The sequence below is a fragment of the Anomaloglossus baeobatrachus genome, chromosome 3 (assembly GCF_048569485.1).
Source record: "Anomaloglossus baeobatrachus isolate aAnoBae1 chromosome 3, aAnoBae1.hap1, whole genome shotgun sequence".
Classification (NCBI taxonomy): Eukaryota; Metazoa; Chordata; class Amphibia; order Anura; family Aromobatidae; genus Anomaloglossus; species Anomaloglossus baeobatrachus.
The window spans coordinates 427,648,749-427,672,655 of NC_134355.1; the positions used below are offsets into that span (position 1 = coordinate 427,648,749).

Consider the following 23,907-nt stretch of genomic DNA (forward strand, 5'->3'; position numbering starts at 1 on the left):
AAACTTTCCGATGACTGTATCTACTCTTTGAGAAGTGCCCTTTGTGCAGTCATTTTTCTCATCCAGATTGCTTTTATGCTATATATTTAACACGTTGTCTACATTACCTTTACTTGTTTGTCACTCGTTGTATTGGTCAGGTGCCTCATTCACATGCCTCGAAACCACTTTCCGTCTGGAAGCGTTGCACAGACAAATTCGAATACTGGGTCAGGATACACCGTTCAGTCGATTGCAGGCTAAACTGGATGCAGGTAAAATCCATATCTGTAGGACATTTTAAACTATGATAGGGATAGGCTACACACGGTGGAATTTTTTAGCCGTGAATCATTACAATTCTATTCCAATTTTGTAGAAAAAAACATGGATTGTGCTTTGGATTCTGTTTGTTTTTCTCCCCTATACATTGAAAGCACGCTGCTTTTTCCAGTGTTCAGTTTTTCCTTTTATACAAAGATTTCCATGCTTAAATCCTAAAATCACAAAATAGTTAAGCATGCAAAAAGCCTAATTTTTAAAGGGCGTGTCACCCCAAATTTATAGATTAACTACATAGCTGTGTAGGAGAGAGCGCAACAATAGAAATTGTCTTTGTTTTTAAATCTGTTCCTTCATTGCCCAAAAGAACAACTTTATAGGAATATGGAAGTGAAAGTGCCTCGGTGCACCATTTCACCCACTTATTTAGATGATCTCCACTCTTCCTATATGGATTGACAGAGCTTACTTGCCCAGAGCCAGTGCTGTCTGAAGATAAGCCACCATTATGTGATCATGGTGTACATGGGAGGGCACACAGATCACTCTGTCCTCATCTTATCTATAGCTTCAGTGCAGGAGATAGCACACAAATTAAGGTCCAGTCACACTAAGCAACTTACCAGCGATCCCAACAACGATAGGGATCGCTGGTAAGTTGCTAGGAGGTTGCTGGTGAGATGTCACACTGCGACGCTCCAGCGATCCCACCAGCAACCTGACCTGGCAGGGATCACTGGAGCGTGGCTTCACGAGTTGCTGGTGAGCTCACCAGCAACCAGTGACCAGCCACACGTGCAGAGAGCAGGGAGCAGCGCACACTGCATAGCGCTGGCTCCCTGCTCTCCTAGTTACAGCACACATCGGGTTAATTACCCGATGTGTGCTGCAGCTACATGTGCACAGAGCAGGGAGCAGCGCACAATGCTTAGCGCTGGCTCCTTGCTCTCCTAGCTACAGCACACATGGGGTTAATTACCCGATGTGTGCTGCAGCTAAATGTGCACAGAGCAGGGAGCAGCGCACACTGCTTAGCGCTGGCTCCCTGCTCTCCTAGTTACAGCACACATCGGGTTAATTAACCCGATGTGTACTGCAGCTACATGTGCACAGAGCAGGAGCCAGCACTGACAGTGAGAGCGGCGGAGGCTGGTATCAAAGGTAAATATCGGGTAACCAAGGACAGGGTTTCTTGGTTACCCGATGTTTACATTGGTTACCAGCCTCCGCAGAAGCCGGCTCCTGCTGCCTGCACATTTAGTTGTTGCTGTCTCGCTGTCACACACAGCGATCTGTGCTTCACAGCGGGACAGCAACAACTAAAAAATGGCCCAGGACATTCAGCAACAACCAACGACCTCACAGCAGGGGCCAGGTTGTTGCTGGATGTCACACACAGCAACATCGCTAGCAACGTCACAAAAGTTGTTCGCTAGCAGCAATGTTGCTAGCGATGTTGCTGTGTGTGACGGGGCCTTTACTCTCTACCCCCCTCTGCAGTAATCAAAAGAAAGAGAGAAGAAAAGCCGAGATATGGGGTGAAAATATGATTTTATTGACAATATTAGAATTTATTGGTGGAACTGAAATTGGAAAAGTGGCTACAACAAAAAACAATCCTAAAAAGAGACTTGCGTGGAGATATGAGATGGAATGCTCGCATGATAAGGTACGTATATGTAGATAAATATTAGACCGGACAATACATAAATAGGCAAGTTAATAAATATCAATAAACAAATTACATAATGCCCAGGAATACCGTAATACACACAAAAAAGATCATAAGCTATATTACATCAATACACAGATGTAATTAAAAATCATATATATTGCACCAAAAATCTATATTGCACCAATAAAACTATACTGCAGCAATATAGGGCCTCTTGCACATTATAAAGGTCAATATTGCACTTATAGAGATATACTGCATCAAGCTTAGGGCCCATTACATATACAAATGTCTGTATTGCACCAGTAGGATCATAATACACTAAAATATATATATATATATGCTTATATTGTGCCAAAGGGACTAATACTGTATAGCCCACACGTTACCCAATGCACCCAGTAAATAATAGTAAAGAGTAGTGAGATGTTAGAACATTGTGCGTGCATTCAACAGGTTACTATGCAAGGTAAGCAATAAGACCAGAACAATGAAGACCATAATAATAAGTGGTGAGCATAAGAATATACCTAGTAAATGGAGTCACACATGTATGGCCACGCTGCACGCCAACCCCTACGTACGTTTCGGTCTTTCTTCCTTCCTCAAGGTGTCATAAAAGGGCACACAGATCACTCTGTCCTCTTCTTATTTATAGCTTCAGTGCAGGTGAAAGCATACAAATTACTCTCTACTCCTCTCTGCAGTAGTCCAGCAATGTCACAAGGGACAAGAGTGATTGCTTACTCTCTTGCACTGAAGTGATAGCAAAGGAGTAGAGCAATGTCAGAAGGGAGGAGAGAGCGATTTGTGTGCTCTATCCTGCACTGAAGCTATACATAAGACAGTAATGTTAGGAGAGCGGACACAAATCACTCTTTCCTTGCTGATCACATTCCACGCAAATCACTGTCTCCTTTACCTGAGCACTATCCTGCACTGAAGTGCTAGCAGAGGGGACAAGCAATGTCAGAAGCTAGAATAGTTGTGTTTTCTCTCCTGCACAGGGACAGTGATTCCGTAACAGGTTTATCTTCGTACTGCTCTGGCTCTGGGCAAATCCGCGCTGTCAATCAACATAGCAGTGTAAGTAATCTAAATAAGGGGTGGAAAGGGCAATGAGAAATTTAGCCACACAAAGGGTGCACTGAGCACAGTAACTTGCAGTTTACAATAAAGTTGTTTTCTTTGTCGCTCCATTGGGAGACCCACACAATTGGGTGTATAGCTTCTGCCTCCGGAGGCCACACAAAGTATTACACTTAAAAGTGTAAAGCCCCTCCCCTTCTGCCTATACACCCCCCGTGCATCACGGGCTCCTCAGTTTTTATGCTTTGTGCGAAGGAGGCTGACATCCACGCATAGCTCCACATCTTAGTCAGCAGCAGCTGCTGACTATGTCGGATGGAAGAAAAGAGGGCCCATAACAGGGCCCCCAGCATGCTCCCTTCTCACCCCACTCTGGTCGGCGGTGTTGTAAAGGTTGAGGTACCCATTGCGGGTACATAGGCAGGAGCCACATGCTGTTTTCCTTCCCCATCCCTTAAGGGCTCTGGGTGAAGTGGGATCCTAATCGGTCTCCAGGCACGGGGACCGTGCTCCCTCCGCAGCCCCTGGGGAATCTGCTGGACAGGAGCCGGGTATCGTCAGGGACAAGGCCCTGCTACTGTGAGGTACTCTGTGTCCCCTTGGGGGACCGCGCATGGAGCGCTTGTGCCATACACACTGCAGCACTGCTGGGTGTGTTAGTGCGCCGGGGACTACCGCGCCGACCGCGCTTATTTGCCGGCCGCGCTTATAACTTTAGTCCCCGGCTTTTGCGGCCTAGTATCGCATATTCCCGCCCCCAGGCCTGCCAGTCAGGGGAAGGGCAAGACGCTGCACAGGACGTCAGCGCTGAGGGCTGGAGCATACTTTGTATCCTCCTCCCCCCTCACTCAGCACAGTGGGGCACCAGATTCCCGCACTTTCTAGGGCACGCCCACGGCCCCCTCCTCCCCACAGAACGCCGGCAGCCATTCCTGTCAGCACTTCTGACGCTGGAGAGGAGAGACAACACGGCTCTGGGAGGCCCAGGCAGGGAATCTGGTGATCACACAACCGCTTTGAGCGGTCGGTAAGCAGCACCTGAGGTGCTGGCCCCACTGAGTGCCGAAGTGTACATATATATATATATATGCTTATATGCTATACATTTACACTGTACGGTCGCACTGTTGATTTTTGGCTATATACCCTCCTGGATTGTACTCAGAGGAGATAACAGCATGTCGTCCGCAAAAAGCAAGGGTGCCAAAGCACAGGCTTACTTTGCAACCTGTACCTCATGTGCGGCTATACTACCGGCAGGTTCCACCGACCCTCATTGTGTGCAATGCTCGGCCCCTGTGGCACTTACTCAGCCGGAGCCTCTGCTACTGGTGGCCCAGGTGGAACCACCTGCTACCACTGTCCAGGTGACAGGGACGGAGTTTGCAGTATTTGCTGACAAACTGTCTGAGAGTATGGATAAATGGTCTGCTAAGATACTAGAAGCCTTGCAGTCCAGGCCAGTAACACAGGCCCCGGGCACTGTTGAATCATTGACCCCAGGCCCCCCTCAGTTGGAGCAGCAAAGTGCTCCTGGGGTGACCCATAGGTCCCAGTGTGAGGTCTCTGACACGGACCGCAGTCCCAGACCGCCTAAGCGGGCTCGCTGGGAAATTCCCTCGACTTCATCACACTGTTCAGGGTCTCAGCAGGAGGACTCTCTGGATGATGAAGCGGAGGTAGCAGATCAGGATTCTGATCCTGAGGCCGCTCTCAACCTAGATACACCTGAAGGTGACGCCATAGTGAATGACCTTATAGCGACCATCAATCAGGTGTTGGATATTTCTCCCCCAGCTCCTCCAATTGAGGAGTCAGCTTCTCAGCAGGAGAAATTCCGTTTCAGGTTTCCCAAGCGTACAATGAGTACGTTTCTGGATCACTCTGACTTCAGAGAGGCAGTCCAGAAACACCGAGCTTGTCCAGATAAGCGTTTTTCCAAGCGCCTTAAGGATACACGTTATCCCTTCCCCCCTGACGTTGTCAAGGGCTGGGCTCAGTGTCCCAAGGTGGATCCTCCAGTCTCCAGACTGGCGGCTAGATCCATAGTTGCAGTGGAAGATGGGGCTTCACTCAAAGATGCCACTGACAGACAGATGGAGCTCTGGTTGAAATCCATCTATGAAGCTATTGGCGCGTCTTTTGCTCCAGCATTCGCAGCCGTATGGGCACTCCAAGCTATCTCAGCTTGTCATGCGCAGATTAATGCAGTCACACGTACGTCTGCTCCGCAAGTGGTGTCCTTAACCTCTCAGGCGTCGGCGTTTGCGTCCTACGCCATTAATGCTGTCCTGGACTCTGCGAGCCGTACGGCGGTAGCATCCGCCAATTCGGTGGCAGTCCGCAGGGCCATGTGGCTACGTGAATGGAAGGCAGACTCTGCTTCCAAAAAGTTCTTAACCGGTTTGCCATTTTCTGGCGACCACCTGTTTGGTGAGCGATTGGATGAAATCATTAAACAATCCAAGGGAAAGGACTCATCCTTACCCCAGTCCAAACCAAACAGACCTCAACAACGGAAGGTACAATCGAGGTTTCGGTCCTTTCGGTCCGCGGGCAGGTCTCAATTCTCCTCGTCCAAAAGGCCTCAGAAGGATCAGAGGAACTCCGATTCATGGCGGTCTAAGTCACGTCCTAAAAAGGCCGCCGGAGCAACCGCTCCCAAAGCGGCCTCCTCATGACTTTCGGCCTCCTCACACCGCATCCTAGGTCGGTGGCAGGCTTTCCCGCTTTTGCGACGCCTGGCTGCCACAGGTAAAAGACCGTTGGGTGAGAGACATTCTGTCTCACGGTTACAGGATAGAGTTCAGCTCTCGTCCTCCGACTCGATTCTTCAGAACATCTCCGCCCCCCGAGCGAGCCGATGCTCTTCTTCAGGCGGTGTGCACTCTGAAGGCAGAAGGAGTGGTGATCCCTGTTCCTTTTCAGCAACAGGGTCACGGTTTTTACTCCAACTTGTTAGTGGTGCCGAAAAAGGACGGATCCTTCCGTCCTGTTCTGGACCTAAAAAACTGCTCAACAAACACGTAAAAACCAGGCGGTTCCGGATGGAATCGCTCCGCTTCGTCATCGCCTCAATGTCCCAAGGAGATTTCCTAGCATCAATCGACATCAAAGATGCTTATCTCCACGTACCGATTGCACCAGAGCATCAGCGCTTCCTGCGTTTCGCCATAGGGGACGAACACCTTCAGTTCGTGGCACTGCCTTTCGGCCTGGCGACAGCCCCACGGGTCTTCACCAAGGTCATGGCAACAGTAGTAGCAGTTCTGCACTCTCAGGGACACTCGGTGATCCCTTACTTAGACGATCTGCTTGTCAAGGCACCCTCTCAAGTGGCATGCCAACACAGCCTGAACATTGCTCTGGAGACTCTCCAGAGTTTCGGGGGGATCATCAATTTTCCAAAGTCAAATCTGACACCGGCCCAATCACTGACATATCTTGGCATGGAGTTTCATACTCTCTCAGCGATAGTGAAGCTTCCGCTGGACAAACAGCGTTCACTACAGACAGGGGTGCAATCTCTCCTTCAAGGTCAGTCACACCCCCTGAGGCGCCTCATGCACTTCCTAGGGAAGATGGTAGCAGCAATGGAGGCAGTTCCTTTTGCGCAGTTTCATCTGCGTCCACTTCAATGGGACATTCTCCGCAAATGGGACAGGAAGTCGACGTCCCTCGACAGGAACGTCTCCCTTTCTCGGGCAGCCAAGGCTTCCCGTCAGTGGTGGCTTCTTCCCACTTCTCTGTCGAAGGGGAAATCCTTCCTGCCCCCATCCTGGGCTGTGGTCACGACGGACGCGAGCCTGTCAGGGTGGGGAGCGGTCTTTCTCCACCACAGGGCTCAGGGTACCTGGACTCAGCCAGAGTCCTCCCTTCAGATCAGATCAATGTTCTGGAGATAAGGGCAGTGTATCTTGCCCTAAAGGCGTTCCAGCCGTGGCTGGAAGGCAAGCAGATCCGAATTCAGTCGGACAACTCCACAGCGGTGGCATACATCAACCACCAAGGCGGAACACGCAGTCGGCAAGCCTTCCAGGAAGTCTGGCGGATTCTGCTATGGGTGGAAGCCACAGCCTCCACCATATCCGCAGTTCACATCCCGGGCGTAGAAAACTGGGAAGCAGACTTTCTCAGTCGCCAGGGCATGGACGCAGGGGAATGGTCCCTTCACCCGGACGTGTTTCAGGAGATCTGTTGCCGCTGGGGGATGCCGGACGTCGACCTAATGGCGTCCCGGCACAACAACAAAGTCCCGACATTCATGGCACGGTCTCAAGATCACAGAGCTCTGGCGGCAGACGCCTTAGTTCAGGATTGGTCGCAGTTTCAACTCCCTTATGTGTTTCCTCCTCTGGCACTGTTGCCCAGAGTGTTACGCAAGATCAGGTCCGACTGCCGCCGCGCCATCCTCGTCGCTCCAGACTGGCCGAGGAGGTCGTGGTACCCGGATCTGTGGCATCTCACGGTGGGCCAACCGTGGGCACTACCAGACCGACCAGACTTGCTGTCTCAAGGGCCGTTTTTCCATCTGAATTCTGCGGCCCTCAACCTGACTGTGTGGCCATTGAGTCCTGGATCCTAGCGTCTTCAGGGTTATCTCAAGAGGTCATTGCCACTATGAGACAGGCTAGGAAACCAACGTCCGCCAAGATCTACCACAGGACGTGGAGGATATTCTTATCTTGGTGCTCTGATCAGGGTTTTTCTCCCTGGCCATTTGCCTTGCCCACTTTTCTTTCCTTCCTTCAATCCGGATTGGAAAAAGGTTTGTCGCTCGGCTCCCTTAAGGGACAAGTCTCAGCGCTCTCTGTGTTTTTTCAGAAGCGCCTAGCCAGACTTCCACAGGTACGCACGTTCCTGCAGGGGGTTTGTCACATAGTCCCTCCTTACAAGCGGCCGTTAGAACCCTGGGATCTGAACAGGGTGCTGATGGCTCTTCAGAAACCACCTTTCGAGCCAATGAAGGATATTTCTCTCTCACGCCTTTCCCAGAAAGTGGTCTTCCTAGTAGCAGTCACATCACTTCGGAGAGTGTCTGAGCTAGCAGCGCTGTCATGCAAAGCCCCTTTCCTGGTGTTTCACCAGGACAAGGTGGTTCTGCGTCCGGTTCCGGAATTTCTCCCTAAGGTGGTATCCCCCTTTCATCTCAAAATCAACCCTGGCTCGGTGGATGAAGGAACCAATTCTCGAAGCTTACCGATCTTCTGGGCTTCCGGTTCCCTCAGGGCTGAAGGCCCATTCTACCAGAGCCGTGGGTGCGTCCTGGGCTTTGCGGCACCAGGCTACGGCTCAGCAGGTGTGTCAGGCAGCTACCTGGTCGAGCCTGCACACTTTCACGAAACACTATCAGGTGCATACCTATGCTTCGGCAGATGCCAGCCTAGGTAGGCGAGTCCTTCAGGCGGCGGTTGCCCACCTGTAGGAAGGGGCCGTTTTACGGCTCTATTACGAGGTTTTACTTTACCCACCCAGGGACTGCTTTTGGACGTCCCAAATGTCTGGATCTCCCAATGGAGCGACAAAGAAGAAGGGAATTTTGTTTACTTACCGTAAATTCCTTTTCTTCTAGCTCCAATTGGGAGACCCAGCACCCGCCCCTGTTCCCTTCGGGCTGTTGTTCTTTGTGTACACATGTTGTTCATGTTGAATGGTTTCAGTTCTCCGAAATTCCTTCGCATTGAATTTACTTTAAACCAATTTATAACTTTTCCTCCTTGCTTTTGCACCAAAACTGAGGAGCCCGTGATGCACGGGGGGTGTATAGGCAGAAGGGGAGGGGCTTTACACTTTTAAGTGTAATACTTTGTGTGGCCTCCGGAGGCAGAAGCTATACACCCAATTGTCTGGGTCTCCCAATTGGAGCTAGAAGAAAAGGAATTTACGGTAAGTAAACAAAATTCCCTTCTTCTGGGGCAACAAACATATTGTTGCTCCATCTCCTACAAAGCTACATAGTTAGTTTTGAAGTGTAAATCTGGGGTCAGCCCGAAACCTATAATGAAAGCCATAATACATTTGCAAGATCTAATAAACCTGACGGCCACTGTTGCCTTATGAGTTGCAATACGGTATACATCATTGGAACAGATAGAACAGCGCAGTATGCAGTGTTTGTTTTCCTCTCAAAGCTGACTGCATTTGTGACAGAAGCGCCATTCACCTCCAGTGCAAATGTGAACAAAGCCTAACAACTGTCTGCCTTCTTTTTCTTTTCATCTAGTAATAGATACTCATGTTTACCAGAGTTGAACCTACATAAAAGGTGGTCAGGGGTTATCAGTGTGTATCTAGTAACTGTCAGGATGTGTAATTGGCTCCAGTTGTGGTCTTGCAGTAAGATTTGACCTTCTTGTTAGTTCCTGAATGTCTTAAAAACAGAATTCATAGGTGTTAATAATATGTAAAAGTTTTAATTTTCTGCTCTATGGCGTTCGGTGCTCAAACATAGGGTTTAATTGTGGTACTTATGTAAAGGTCCAGTCACACTAAGCAACTTACCAGCGATCCCAACAACGATAGGGATCGCTGGTAAGTTGCTAGGAGGTTGCTGGTGAGATGTCACACTGCAACGCTCCAGCGATCCCACCAGCAACCTGACCTGGCAGGGATCGCTGGAGCGTCGCTACACGAGTTGCTGGTGAGCTCACCAGCAACCAGTGACCAGCCCCCAGCGCAGCGTGGAAGATGCTGCGCTTGGTAACTAAGGTAAATATCGGGTAACCAACCCGATATTTACCTTGGTTACCAGCGCACGGAGCTACACGTGCAGAGAGCAGGGAGCAGCGCACACTGAGCGCTGGCTCCCTGCTCTCCTAGTACAGCACACATCGGGTTAATTACCCGATGTGTGCTGCAGCTAAATGTGCACAGAGCAGGGAGCAGCGCACAATGCTTAGCGCTGGCTCCTTGCTCTCCTAGTTACAGCACACATCGGGTTAATTAACCCGATGTGTCCTGCAGCTACATGTGCACAGAGCAGGAGCCGGCACTGACAGTGAGAGCTGCGGAGGCTGGTAACAAAGGTAAATATCGGGTAACCAAGGACAGGGCTTCTTGGTTACCCGATGTTTACATTGGTTACCAGCCTCCGCAGAAGCCGGCTCCTGCTGCCTGCACATTTAGTTGTTGCTGTCACACACAGCGATCTGTGCTTCACAGCAGGACAGCAACAACTAAAAAATGGCCCAGGACATTCAGCAACAACCAACGACCTCACAGCAGGGGCCAGGTTGTTGCTGGATGTCACACACAGCAACATCGCTAGCAACGTCACAAAAGTTGTTCGTTAGCAGCGATGTTGCTAGCGATGTTGCTTAGTGTGACGGGGCCTTAAATGAAGTATATTTTGTGTTTTGCCTGCTGATCAATTTGTAGAGTGCATTTGCTTCAGTCTAATTTAAAACAAAGTGGGGATATTTGTCTAAAGTGTCAGTTTGAGTTTTGGATGTTAAATGAAATCTATGCTGTAGAAGATCAATCCTGTTTAAGGCTATGTGTCCAAGGTAGAATGTTGCTGCGGATTTTTCTGCATGAAAATCCACACCTTTTTTTTGCCACGGATTTACCGCGGATTTTGATGCAGATTTTTTTTTTTTCCCCATTCTATAGCCAAAATCCGGATCAAAATCCGCAACAATAATTGATATGCTGCAGATTTTTCCGGATCAAAATCCGCGTCAAATCCGCCGCGGTAAAATCCGCAGCATGGGCACAGCATTTCCAAAATGCCATAGAAATGGCTGGGAAGTGCCGCTGCTGCAGATTTTCGGAAAATCCGCGGCTTTTCCGCGAGAAATTCACGGCAAAATCCGCGCATTTTCCGCAGCGTGGACACATAGCCTAAGACAGGCACTTTGTATTCGTAAAGGCTTTTCCTATGAAGAAAGTTCATTTGAATCATTGGATCTTGGAATAACAATTACCACAATTGGATGTGATGAAAAAAAAAAAAAAAAATGTTCCTGTGCTGAGATAATGTTATATATGTGCCCCTGCTATGTACTGTGTAATGGCCATGTCTGACAGTACAGGGACATGGTCTGATCATACCACAGCTCCTGGGCGGGTGATAAAGTAAAAACTATATAGACAGTAAACGTATACAACTGCAAATAATTCTTTAAGATAAAACATTTTTAAAAACAGGCATGGAAATGTTTTATCTCGCAAAAAGAATAATCTATAATCCCATAGTGTAATGTCTTTATACTTTTTATACTTCCTCCCCAGCCCAGGAGATGTGGTATGATCAGACCATGTCCCTGTACGGTCAGACACGGCCATTACACAGTACACAGCAGGGGCACATAGATAACATTCTCTCAGCACAGGAAGCTTTTTAAACACGTCCATTTGTGGAAATTATTATGCCAAGATCTATTGATTAAAATGAACTTTAAAATTAACTTTATTTGTTGGAAACCACCTTTAAGATGAGAATTATGCCAGACTTCAGATATGTTATCAATAATAGGTCTTGTAGATGGGGGGCTCTTAGACTAAGGGGTACTTTGCACACTACAATATCGCAGGTGCGATGTCGGTGGGGTCAAATCGAAAGTGACGCACATCCGGCGTCACTGTTGATATCGTAGTGTGTAAATCCTTTATGATACGATTAACGAGCGCAAAAGCGTCGTAATCGTATCATCGGTGTAGTGTCCGACATTTCTATAATTTTAGGTTCAGCGACGGTACGATGTTCCTCGTTCCTGCGTCAGCACACATCGCTGTGTGAGAAGCCGCAGGAGCGAGGAACATCTCCTACCTGCGTCACCGTGGCTCACGCCGGCTATGCGGAAGGAAGGAGGTGGGCGGAATGTTTACATCCCACTCATCTCCGCCCCTCTGCTTCTATTGGCTGCCTGCCATGTGATGTCGCTGTGACGCCGCACGACCCGCCCCCTTAGGAAGGAGACAGTTCACCGGTCAGAGCGACGTCGCAGGGCAGGTGAGTGCATGTGAAGCTGCCGTAGCGATAATGTTCGCTACGGCAGCAATCACAAGATATCACTGCTGCGACGGGGGCGGGGACTATTGCGCTCAGCATCGCAGCATCAGCTTGCGATGTCGTAGTGTGCAAAGTACCCCTAATGCTTTTTAAATCTGCAGCATTTATGTTGTGTATCAGTGAATTTTTTATTTTTTCTTTTGAGGTGAAAATCCACATCATACGTAATTTGTTGCAATTTGTCCAAATGTTTCACCATGTGGAATAAGGTCACATTAAAGGGGTTGTCCACTATTTGGAGAACCCCTTCTCATCCCCCATGTTTGCCCCATTAAAATAAAAAAGCTTATACTCCCCTCTGGTTCCAGCAGTGCCAGTGTTCGCCCTCCCAGGGCTCATGTGCGGTCGTGATGTCATACAATCCCCGATAACCGCCGGCTTTTCTCTCCCCGCCTTCAGACGTATACGTAATCAAAAGATAGTGAGTGGCCAGCCACAGGTCTCACTTCCTGTTGATTAATCACACATCTAAAGACATGGAAAGAGAAGCCGGTGGTGATTGGGCACAAGGCTCACATTACATCACAACCTCACGTGAACGCTGGCAATGCTGAAATGGGAGGGAAGTAGGTGTTTTTTTATTTGAGGTCAAACATGGGGGTTGAGAAGGGGTTGTACAAGTAGTAGACAGCCCCTTTAAGGTTTCATCATGTCACAATTGTACGTGAAACTGTTAAAGTTGCTTAGAATCGCTAAAATTGCTGCTTTTGTATGTTAAGTGTGAGATATAAGTTTGTAGTCTTCTGTGTTTCTCCGCAGGTGTGAACCCTAGTAACCTCATGAATTTGTTCACATATGAGAAGGGCTTCTGCTTTGTGCACTATCTGTCCCAGTTGTGCGGGGACCAAGACAACTTTGATGCCTTCCTCAGGGTATTCTAATTTACCATCCTTTATTTCCTTAATGATGGCTAGTGTCACACAGTAATGCTCATCTCCTTCTCATACAGGATTATATTGAGAAATTTAAGTTCCGCAGTGTTGTAGCTCAAGATCTGCTGGAGTCTTATCTTGGCTTTTTCCCTCATCTGAAGGGGGATAGTACAACATACAGTGAAGGTGAGTCACAGACTTTGATAGCATGTGTCATTTAAATTATAATGTTCACATCCTCATGATCTGTTTTCCCCACCAGACCTGGAGTTTGAGCGGTGGCTGAATGCCCCAGGGCCTCCGATGTCCCAACCAGATCTTTCTCAGGGATCCGTTTTCACTTCCATCGTGGAAGCATTGAGTGAGCTGTGGATGGCTGAACCTTTAGACATTGAAGCTGCTGCCAATTTCGCCAACATTGCAGACTGGCAAACTTTTCAGACTGTGCTGTTTTTGGACAAGCTCTTAGATCAGTCACCATTGCGGCCAGGTGAATGCATCTGATATTTTTCTCTTATTTCAATAATTGTGGCATTGGAAAAGTTTGTCATTAACATTAGAAGTCTGTTGAAAGCATTGCTTACTAATCACTAGAGATATTAGTGTAAATGCACTACAGTGTTCCTGATGCCATTAGTCATAAACCTGGCTAATACAGTTGTAAATTAACCCCTTAACTCATAATCGCTAATATGTACGTCAGGGGATGCAAGACCTTATCACAGTCATACATACATGTACGTGATTGTTTTAAAGTGTCACCGCTCCAACTGCTTGGTGACCATTTCATAAAATCTGTAGTATCCTACTCCAAAGACATACAGCTAGCTGGTCCGGAACCAATCCGCTTTGGTGCTGCCGGCGATCGCTCTGAATGGTCTGTTTATATAGATTAGCCAGCTCCGATTTTCTCAGAAATGTCACATCCTCCTGCCTCGGCTATGATTTGTATTATCACCAATAATGACCTTTTTAGCGTCTTAGATGCTGCTGTCAAAAACAACAGCATTTAGATGATTAACCACATTTGGTTGCAAAGTCCTGACAGTAACCGTAGCCGGTCCAAGGCCCGGTAATGGGCTTAACGGCCAAGCGTTTGTGTAACAGACAACTCTTATGCAGTGTATGAGACCAGCAATAAACATATAAAGTATTCAAGTCCTGTTGTTGGGATAAGTAAAAATTGTATTAAAAAAATAAAATATGAAATTTCTAACAATTTTAAAACAAAAAAAAGCTTTAAAAAAATTAATGTAAATGTGTTAAGGCCACTAATAATGCAGGATTCTTGTAAAAACAAAACTTCAAAAAAATCACAAAAAATTAACCCAAACTACAAAACTTTCATTTATATTGTATAGAACATCGTGAAAAAAAATCAAAACTTAAAAAATGTAGATTTTTTTTAATTACCGTATTTTTCGCTTTATAAGACGCACTTTTGTTCCCCCAAATTTTGGGGGAAAGTAGGGGGTGCGTCTTATAAACCGAATATACGGGGGGGAGGTGTACACATATATATGTGTGTCAGCCACAGGGGGGCCGTGTGTGTCAGCCACAGGGGGGCCGTGTGTGGCAGCCACAGGGGGGCAGTATGTGGCAGCCACAGGGGGGGAGTATGTGGCAGCCACAGGGGGCGTGTGGCAGCCACAGGGGGCTATATTCCATATAAGGTGGCCATATCCAGATTAAGGGGGTTAATTTTAGGATGGGGGGGCTATGAGGGACATATACCCTATATGATTTGTTAGACGGACACTGGCATTATAAGATGGACCCCATTTATTAAAAAACAATTCTCTATTCCTTCACTAAATTTGGTGCGTCTTATAATCAGGTGCGTCTTATAAAGCGAAAAATACGGTATAATGGAACACACAAAATGGAATTAATAAGGATAAAAAATTTGTATGTAAAAAAAAACTGGATTCTGAAAACCACATCCCATCCCACAAAAAATAAATATTCACACACTGAAAACAATTTCATAACCATATTCCGAGAGCTATAACTTTTTTTTTTTCACAGACCTGTTCAAGGGGCTGTTTTTTTTTTTTATACATACAATTTTTTTTATCCTTTTTAATTCCATTTTTTGTGTTGCATTATAATTAAAAATAAAATATAATCTATTTTTTTTTTTTTTTTTTTTTTTTTTTTTTAGGTTTAGATTTTTTTTTTCCCCACAATGTTCTCTATGCAATATAAATGACGACAGTTTTATAGTTTGGGTCATTCAATATTTATATAATTTCTTTATTTTTTTTCTTCCAAAAATCTGGTATCTCTCTAATTGTACTGACCCCAAGAACAAAGCTGTTTTTTTTTTTTTTTAAATTCTTTATTTTAAAGCCAAACTCGTATCAAACAATACATCCCCTGCTCCCAACTGGGACGCAGGTATTATTACAGAAATGACGGTAATATATATACAAACAGTCAGCACACATATGCAATTCCCATCTCCACTACTACTCAAGTCTGGCCCAGTTTACATCATTTATAAGCCGACCCAACTTTAGGAAAGTAGGGAGAAGAGCGAAGAAAAAGAAGTCAAAGCCTGAAAAAGATTGAAGGCCTGTAGAGAAAGAGAAAAAAAGAGAAAGGGGTGGAAGAAGTAAGCAGGAAGGAAAATCGGGGAATAGTGTGGAAAAGGAAAGAAGAGAGGGGGAGAAAGAAAGAGAGAAGGAGAGAGAAGGAAAAAAAAAAAAAAAAGGGGGTAAATCACGACTCCTGAGGTTCCAAGAGCAAGTCCGCATACTCCGCCGAGTGGGTGAACTCCATCCATGGAAACCATGTCCTATAAAAGTCTTCCTGGCGATCGTTAATAGAGGATGTCAAATCCTCCATGTACATCAGATCGTTAATCCGCAAAACCCACTGTGTCACCGTGGGGGGGGTATTAGACTTCCAACCAAGCGGGATGCAAGACCTGGCCGACATGACCAGAAATCTAAGCAAAGATCGCCTATATTTAGAGACCGGGAGTTCGGAAAGCTCTAGAATGAATAGCTCCGGACCCAATGTCTCAGTAGTACCGGTCACTCGTCTGATTACCTCCCCCACTTCTGACCAAAACCGCTGCAACGAAGGGCAGGACCAGAAAATGTGCATAAAATCACCCTCCCCCAAACCGCATCTCCAACAAACTGGGTCGACTGAGGGAAACATTCTATGGAGTCTGGTCGGGACCCTGTACCACCTAGCCAACAATTTGTAGTTAGCTTCCAACAGTCTGGAACTGATCGAGGTTCTATGTGCCAGCTGGAGAATGTTGTTTGTTTGTGAGTCAGATAAACTAATCCCCAGGTCCCTCTCCCACTGCAGCAGGTAGGCCGGGGGGGGGCAAATCCCCCGGATCTGATAGCATGTTATATACCAGGGATAGTGAGTGCCGTAAGACTCCCTCTCCCAGGCACAACTTTTCAAATCCCGTAGGAGGTCCGACATATCGACTGAAGCGAGGGAGGGAGTGCATGTAGTGCCTCAACTGCATAGCCCTCCAATCCCCCAGGGGACCCGAAGGCAAGAAGCCCCGGATATCCGCTAGTGAAAGCCAATCCCCCTCTCTACCCAGATGACAAGCTCTGAATTTGCCCCCTTGAACCCACTTTCTGAAGACCGGGTCCGAAAGACCAGGACGGAATTCCGGGTCACCCAGTATGGGTGTCATAGGAGAAGGCACTGGCAAAATGAGTCGTCTGACCTCCCCTATCGCACAGCAATCAAGAGTGGCGCCAATGGTAGGATGGGATCTCAGAGCCGGCAGGGAGAGGTTCAAAAGCCAGGGGATGGCCGGGAGATGTATTTCCGAGAAACTCTGTTCTAGGGCCACCCATGGCTTTGTGCCGGAATGACGGCACCAGTCCAATACCCTAACCATGTGCGTGGCCAAATAATACTTTTTGAGGTCTGGGATACCCAAGCCTCCCCTACTCTTAGGTCTGCACAAAAGAGACCGGGAAAGTCTCGCAGGCTTGTTGGCCCAGATAAATTTGATCTGTAGAGAGGCCAGTTCCTTGAAGAAAGAGCTAGGGATTCTAATCGGCAAGGCTTGGAAAAGGTATAAGAGACGTGGCAGGATATTCATCTTCAAAATTGCACATCTCCCGAACCATGTGAAGTAGCCCTTCCCCCAGTTAGCGCAATCTTTCCCAATTGATTGCAGAAGCGGGAGATAATTCAACTTGTAAATTTGACTAGGGTCCGCAGTCAACTGGACGCCCAAATACTTCAGGGACTGGCTAGCCCACCTAAACTCGAACGCGGATTGTAGCGATGTGACTTGCTCAAGGGGAAGAGATATATTTAGGGCCTCCGATTTTGACATATTAATTTTAAAGTTGGATAGAGAGGAGTATGTTTCCAACTCTCTCAGAAGGTTAGGGAGGGAAACCCGCGGGTTGGTAATAAAAAAAAAGCAAATCGTCCGCATAAGCCGCGATTTTATAAGTAGAACCTGAGGCGTTAGGGCCCGAAATGTTAACGTTGCTTCTGATCCGACTGAGCAGGGGTTCCAGAGTCAATATGAAAATCAGGGGCGAGAGAGGGCAGCCCTGTCTTGTTCCATTGCGAATGGGGAATCTCTCTGAAAGGAGACCGTTCACTCTGACTGCTGCCGAAGGGATGCTGTACAGGGAGCAAATCCAAGCAAGCATCATGCTCCCCAACCCCACAGCCCGCAAGACCTCCTCCATAAAAATCCAGTTAACTCTGTCGAACGCTTTTTCTGCGTCGGTTGACAGAAGCATCAAAGGCAGCCCATCGGATTTAGCCTTGTGTATTATGTTCAATGCCTTAGTCGTATTGTCCCTTGCTTCCCTACCCATCATGAACCCCGCCTGGTCTGGGTGAACAATCTCCCCCAGCAATGGGGAAAGTCTATCCGAAAGAATCATAGTGAAGAGCTACAGATCTGTGTTGAGGAGAGAAATGGGTCAGTAACTAGAGCACGAAGTAGGGTCTTTGCCCTCTTTAGGGATAACTACAATATTAGCAGCCAGGGTATCCCTTGGCAAGGGGACAGCTTCAGCATGTGGGCCATGGTTAAATGCTGAGAGAAACGGGGAAATCAAAATGGAATCCAACTTTTTGTAATAGAGCAGAGGGAAACCATCCGGACCAGGGGCCTTGCCTGTGGGAGATTTTTTAAGTGCGGACCAGTATTCCTCCTCCGAGATGGGCCTTTCCAGATCGGCCGCAGCCTCCGGCTTGAGACCTCCCAAGCCGGAGTCCGCGATGTACTTCCGTATACGGCTACGCAATTCCGTCCTGGCCTTCCCAGACCGCCCCTCATCAACTGCATAAAGGGTGGAATAAAAATCTTTAAAAGCGGAGGCAATGTCTTTCGGCAGAGTAGCCCACCTGTCTCCCGCGATGTGCACCTTCGAAACATATCCTCTCGCTCTCTGAGTCCTCAGAGCTCTAGCCAGGGCCCTGCAACTCTTATTGCCAAATTCATAGAAATGCCGTCTGCACCTAGCCAATGTTCCCCTAGCCTTATAATATAGCAGGGACCGCAACTCCTCCCTCTTCTTGACCAAAATGGCCCCCACGTCCCCTCCCAGAGACCCCTTGTGGATTGCCTCCAACTCCCTAATGTCTGCCAGAAGGGAAGTAACCTTAGCCTCTCTTTCTCTCTTCAGACGTGCCCCATGTTTGATGAACAGTCCCCTCTCCACACATTTGTGTGCCTCCCAGACAATTCCCGGGGACACCTCTCCCCCCCCCGCTGCCGCTGAAATATTCCCTCAAGGCCTCCCTTATTTCCTGCATTGTCACCGGTTCGTCGAGTAGCGAAGTGTTCAGGGTCCACTGACTCTGCCTCCCGATGGGGTAACCGAGGGATAGAGTTATTGTGATCAGGGCGTGATCAGAGAATGATATGCACTCGATTGAGGAAGCCACCAGAGAATGTAGATCCCCATGTTTGAGGAAAAAGAGGTCTAACCTGGAGTAGCAATCATGTACTGCCGAGTAAAATGAGAAATCTTTGTCTGATGGATGCATCAATCGCCATGCGTCTATTAGTTGATGGTCATGTAAACCCCGTCGCAAGCGACGTAGTGCCGAATGTGGCACACTGGACACCCCTTTGGAGCTATCCCTCGGCGGCTCCAACACAACATTAAAGTCACCCCCGAGGACCAGAGTACCCTCAGAGAATTCCTCTATCTGCTCAAGGTAACGCAGCAATGTGGGGCATTGACCCGAATTTGGCAAGTAGACCGCCACAAAGGTGAAAGTCTGAGTAGCAATGCGTCCCTTGAGCATCAGAAGCCTTCCCTGATCATCCGATCGAGAGTCCAACAGTTCCCATGGGAGCGTACTGGACATTAAGATGCTTGTGCCCCTGGATCTAGAGTCAGGGGAGGGTGAATGATGCACAACAGGATACCTTCTATCGGCAAGCTTGTATGGCTTTGCCTCACAGTAGTGTGTTTCTTGGAGGAAAGCGACCTGAATTCGGTTTTTCCATAGTAGGTTCAGGAGAATAGACCGTTTCTCCGGGCTGTGAAGACCCTTAACATTCAGTGAGCCCACCCGAAGCTCAGCTTGTCGCAGCTTCGTCATACTCCGTCACTGACCTCTGGAGGAGCAAACAACAAGTTACACACAAAAAAAAAAAAAAAAAAAAAAAAAAAGGGGGGAAATAAGAGGGAGGGGGAAAGAGAGAGGGAAAACGGATGAGTGGGAGAGGGGGGGTGGAAAGGATATAGGCAAGCGAAAGCAAAGACCCTTTAGCAGGGAAGAGAGAAAGATGTAGAAGAGCAGAAAGTGAAAAGACAGAGAGTGGAAAAGCAGCTGTTCTGCCGCACGCAGTACCAGGGACCAGCCCAGAAACTGCTTGGGAATAGATAGGGACAAGAACTGACATGTGGCCAGAGCTCCAAGCCGCGCCTCACTTATTTATGCCTGATGACCCAGACCCCAAACAACCGGGGAGGGTCTGTCAAATTAACCTCCCACGGACCCTCCCACCCAAGATGGAAATGCAGGACCCCCCTCCCCCGCCCGCCCCACAAACGACCCAACGACAACAGATCAAAGTTGCAATGAACATTAGTCAGTATGCAGTGAACTGTAGGGCCTGTCGAATGGCCAGAACACTTGCCCTCGGAGCCAGGAGGTCAGGGGGCACCCCCAGACAACCCCCAACCATACTCCTCTCCCGACCATTCAGCCACCACTTTGGTCACTTCCCCGACCCATCAGCAACCGAGAGATTTCATGACCCTCCAAAATCATCACAGGGGGAGGCCCGGACGCCGTCCCTCCTCCTTCGCCGCCCTGTAGGGGCCTGAGGTTCCCACTCCATCCAGTCCGGGATAGAGCAGTCTGGTATTCCAAGAAAGTCATACAATTTTGAAAGCTCAGAGTGCCTCCTCAATGGGAACACGGAGTCCCCCTTGCGGACAATCAGATGAAAGGGGTGGCCCCATCTGTACGAGGCGCTTGCCTCTTTGATTTTGAGCAGGAGGGGGTGAAGCAACCGTCTCATGTATAGTGTGCGGCTGGAGACGTCCGGAAATAGCTTCACCACAGCCCCATCTACATCCACAGAGCCCTTCGACCAGGCTCCCTGAAGAATCCTCTCTCTGTCCCCATAGTAATGCAGGCGACATAAAACGTCTCTGGGGAAGGAAGCAGATCTGGGGCCAGGCCTTGCGACCCTGTGAATTCTGTCAAAGAGATAGGAGGCCTCAGGTGGGCGATCAGTGACTTGATTGAATATGGATAAGACATTGGTGCGCAGCAGATCTTGGGGCCAGTCCTCCGGTATACCTTTCAGCCTTATATTATTTCTTCTGCCCCTGTTTTCTTGATCGTCCAATAGCAGAGCTAGCTCCCTAATGCGGGCATTAGAAGACTCACAGTCCCGTTCAATCCTCTCCATTCTACCCTCCAGGGACTCCTGTGCTTGCTCTGTTGCCTCTATTCTATCTTCCAGCACCACCATTTCCTCCCTCAGGGTGGTCAGCGCCATCTGCTGGGAGGATTCTATCCTGGCCACCACATCCTCCAGATCTTTTTTGCTGGGGAGGGCCAATATAAGCTCTCTCAAAGCCTGCAAGTCATCCCGGGGGGGGCCAGGGGGCTGGTCGCCTGTCATCAAGGGGTCTTCTGCTTGCCCCAGAGAAGGAGGTGTACCAGGGGTGCAGAGGAACGTAGGGAATCCCAGCACAGGTGATCCCCCAGATGCCGAGGCCTCCTCTGCCCCCTCAGTGACATGCTGTGTGGCCGTGCCTGTGGGTCCCCCCCTCCTCCATGCTTCTGTACCTTGACCTGCCGCCGCCGGTCTCCCTGCTGTGACGTTCACCAGCTTCTCCCCTTCACCCGACACCCGAGCTGCTGCAGAGGCTGTGGGCGGGCGCCGTGTCGCTCCAGGGGAATCCCCAGCCGGGGAACGCTGCTGAGACGCCGGCGCCATCTTGTCCAGGGCCGCCGGCGGGATCTCCCGGCCCGACACCGCCAGGTATCTAGAGAGGCTCCCCTGGGGCTTCTGACTCACTCCGGGGGATGCGGAGGCGGGGGCACCGCCCGGTCTTTTCTTGGGGGCCATCTCGGGTGAGAAGGGACCGCCGGAGTCTGCAAAATAAGGCTGTGGGCGCAGGAGCTCTGGAGGTAAGCTTCCTCACGCCACCATGTCTCGGACACGCCCCCGGAGCTATGTCTGAACAAAGCTGTTTTATCACTTATACTTCATGGCGAGTGGTGTAAAAAATAAGAGCAATTCTTGTACCTTTACTCTTTCTTTCTTTGTCGCTCCATTGGGAGACCCAGACAATTGGAGACCCAGACAATTGGGTGTATAGCTTCTGCCTCCGGAGGCCACACAAAGTATTACACTTTAAAAAGTGTAACCCCTCCCCTCTGCCTATACACCCTCCCGTGCATCACGGGCTCCTCAGTTTTGTTCTTTGTGTTGAAGGAGGCACACATTCACTCAAGCTCCACATTTTAGTCAGCAGCAGCTGCTGATTATATCGGATGGAAGAAAAGAGGGCCCCAGGGCCCCCGGCATGCTCCCTTCTCACCCCACTAAGTCGGCGGTGCTGCTAAGGTTGAGGTACCCATTGCGGGTACAAAGGCTGGAGCCACATGCCGTTTTCCTTCCCCATCCCTTAGAGGCTCTGGGAGAAGTGGGATCCTAACCGGTCATCCAGGCACTGGGACCGGGCTCCCTCCGCAGCCCCTGTGGGAATCTGCCGGACAGGAGACTTAATATCATCAGGGACAGGCCCTGCATCCAAAAGGTACTCTGTGTCCCCTTGGGGACGGTGTATGGAGCGCTCGTGTCACTGACACTGCAGCGGCTGCTGTATTTTTAGGACGGCCGGGACTACCGCGCCGACCGTGCCTGTTTGTCGGCCGCGGTATTAAATTTAGTCCCTGGCTTCTGCGGCCTAGTACCATAACTCCCGCCCCCGGGCCTGCCAGTCAGGGGTAAGGGCGGGACGGTCGACCTGACGTCGACAGTGAGGGCTGGAGCATACTTTGGTGTCCTCCTCCCCCCTCACTGATCACTGTGGGGCACCAGATTCCCGCACTTTATTAGTCGCCGCCCACGGCCCCCTCCTCCCCTGAGAGCTCCGGCAGCCATTTTTACAATCATTCTGCCGGTGGAGGATTTCAGGAAGAGCTCTGCAGCTCTGGGAGGCCCAAGGCAGGGAATCTGGTGGACACACAACCGCTTTGGGCGGTCGGTAAGCCACACCGGTCACCGGTGCTGGTCCCCCCAGGGTGCCGAAGTGTATATATTTATATATATATCTGTATACATTTTCTCTGTTCGGCCGCATTGTTTTTACTTTTGGCTATATACCCTCAGTGATCACTCTCAGAAGAGACAACAGCATGTCGTCCGCAAAGAGCAAGGGTGCCAAGACACAGGGTTATTTTGCAACCTGTACCTCCTGTGCGGCTATGTTACCTGCAGGTTCCACCTACCCGCACTGTGAGCAATGCTCGGCCCCTGTTGCACTCGCTCAGCTGGAGCCTCGGGCACTGGTGGGGCCCTCGGCTCAGGTAGAACCCCCGGCCTCCACTGTCCAGGTGGCAGGGACAGAGTTTGCAGCTTTGGCTGAGAAACTCTCTGAGTCGCTGTCACAATCCATGGCTCAGTCTATGGACAGATGGTCTGCTAAGATACTAGAAGCTTTGCAGTCCAGATCGGTCCTTACACAGGCCTCGGGCACTGTGAGTTCATCGCCCCCAGGCCCCTCTCGGTCTGCGCAGCAGCGTGCTCCTGGGGTGACACCTGAGTCTCACGGGGAGGACTCCGACACGGACCGCAGTCCCAGACCGGCTAAGCGGGCTCGCTGGGAACCTTCCTCGACTTCATCACGCTGTTCGGGGTCTCAGCTTGAGGACTCTCTGGAGGATGAAGCGGAGGTCGCAGCTCAGGGCTCTGACCCTGACGTTGCTCTCAATCTTGATACACCGGAAGGGGACGCCATAGTAAATGATCTTATAGCGTCCATCAACCAGGTGCTAGATCTTTCTCCCCCACCTCCACCTATAGAGGAGTCTGCTTCGCAGCAGGAGAAACACCAGTTTAGGTTTCCTAAACGTACACGGAGTGCGTTCTTCGATCACTCTAACTTCAGAGATGCTGTCCAGAAGCACAGAGCATTTCCGGACAAGCGCTTTTCTAAGCGTCTTAATGACACACGCTACCCTTTTCCTGCTGACGTAGTTAAGGGTTGGGCTCAATGTCCCAAGGTGGATCCTCCAGTCTCTAGACTGGCGGCTAGATCCGTAGTATCAGTGGCAGATGCTTCATCGCTCAAGGATGCCACTGACAGGCAGATAGAACTCCTGATGAAATCCATCTATGAAGCCATAGGCGCGTCTTTTGCCCCAGCCTTTGCAGCAGTGTGGGCACTCCAGGCTATCTCAGCTTGTCTATCTGAGATTAATGCGGTCACACGTACCTCTGCTCCGCAAGTTGCGTCTTTGACTTCTCAGGCGTCGGTTTTTTCATCCTACGCCAT

The 23,907-nt window shown here is 49.3% G+C and overlaps 1 protein-coding gene across 1 annotated transcript in view; it reads left to right on the forward strand.

The window, feature by feature from the left end:
- The window catches only part of RNPEPL1 (arginyl aminopeptidase like 1), a 91,841-nt gene that overhangs the window by 39,198 nt on the left and 28,736 nt on the right, over window positions 1-23,907 (forward strand). Inside the window, exons 6-9 of the mRNA XM_075340370.1 lie at window positions 141-254; window positions 12,798-12,910; window positions 12,988-13,096; window positions 13,173-13,400. Of these exons, the coding sequence (XP_075196485.1) occupies window positions 141-254; window positions 12,798-12,910; window positions 12,988-13,096; window positions 13,173-13,400 (564 nt within the window). The remainder of the gene's footprint in view (window positions 1-140; window positions 255-12,797; window positions 12,911-12,987; window positions 13,097-13,172; window positions 13,401-23,907) is intronic.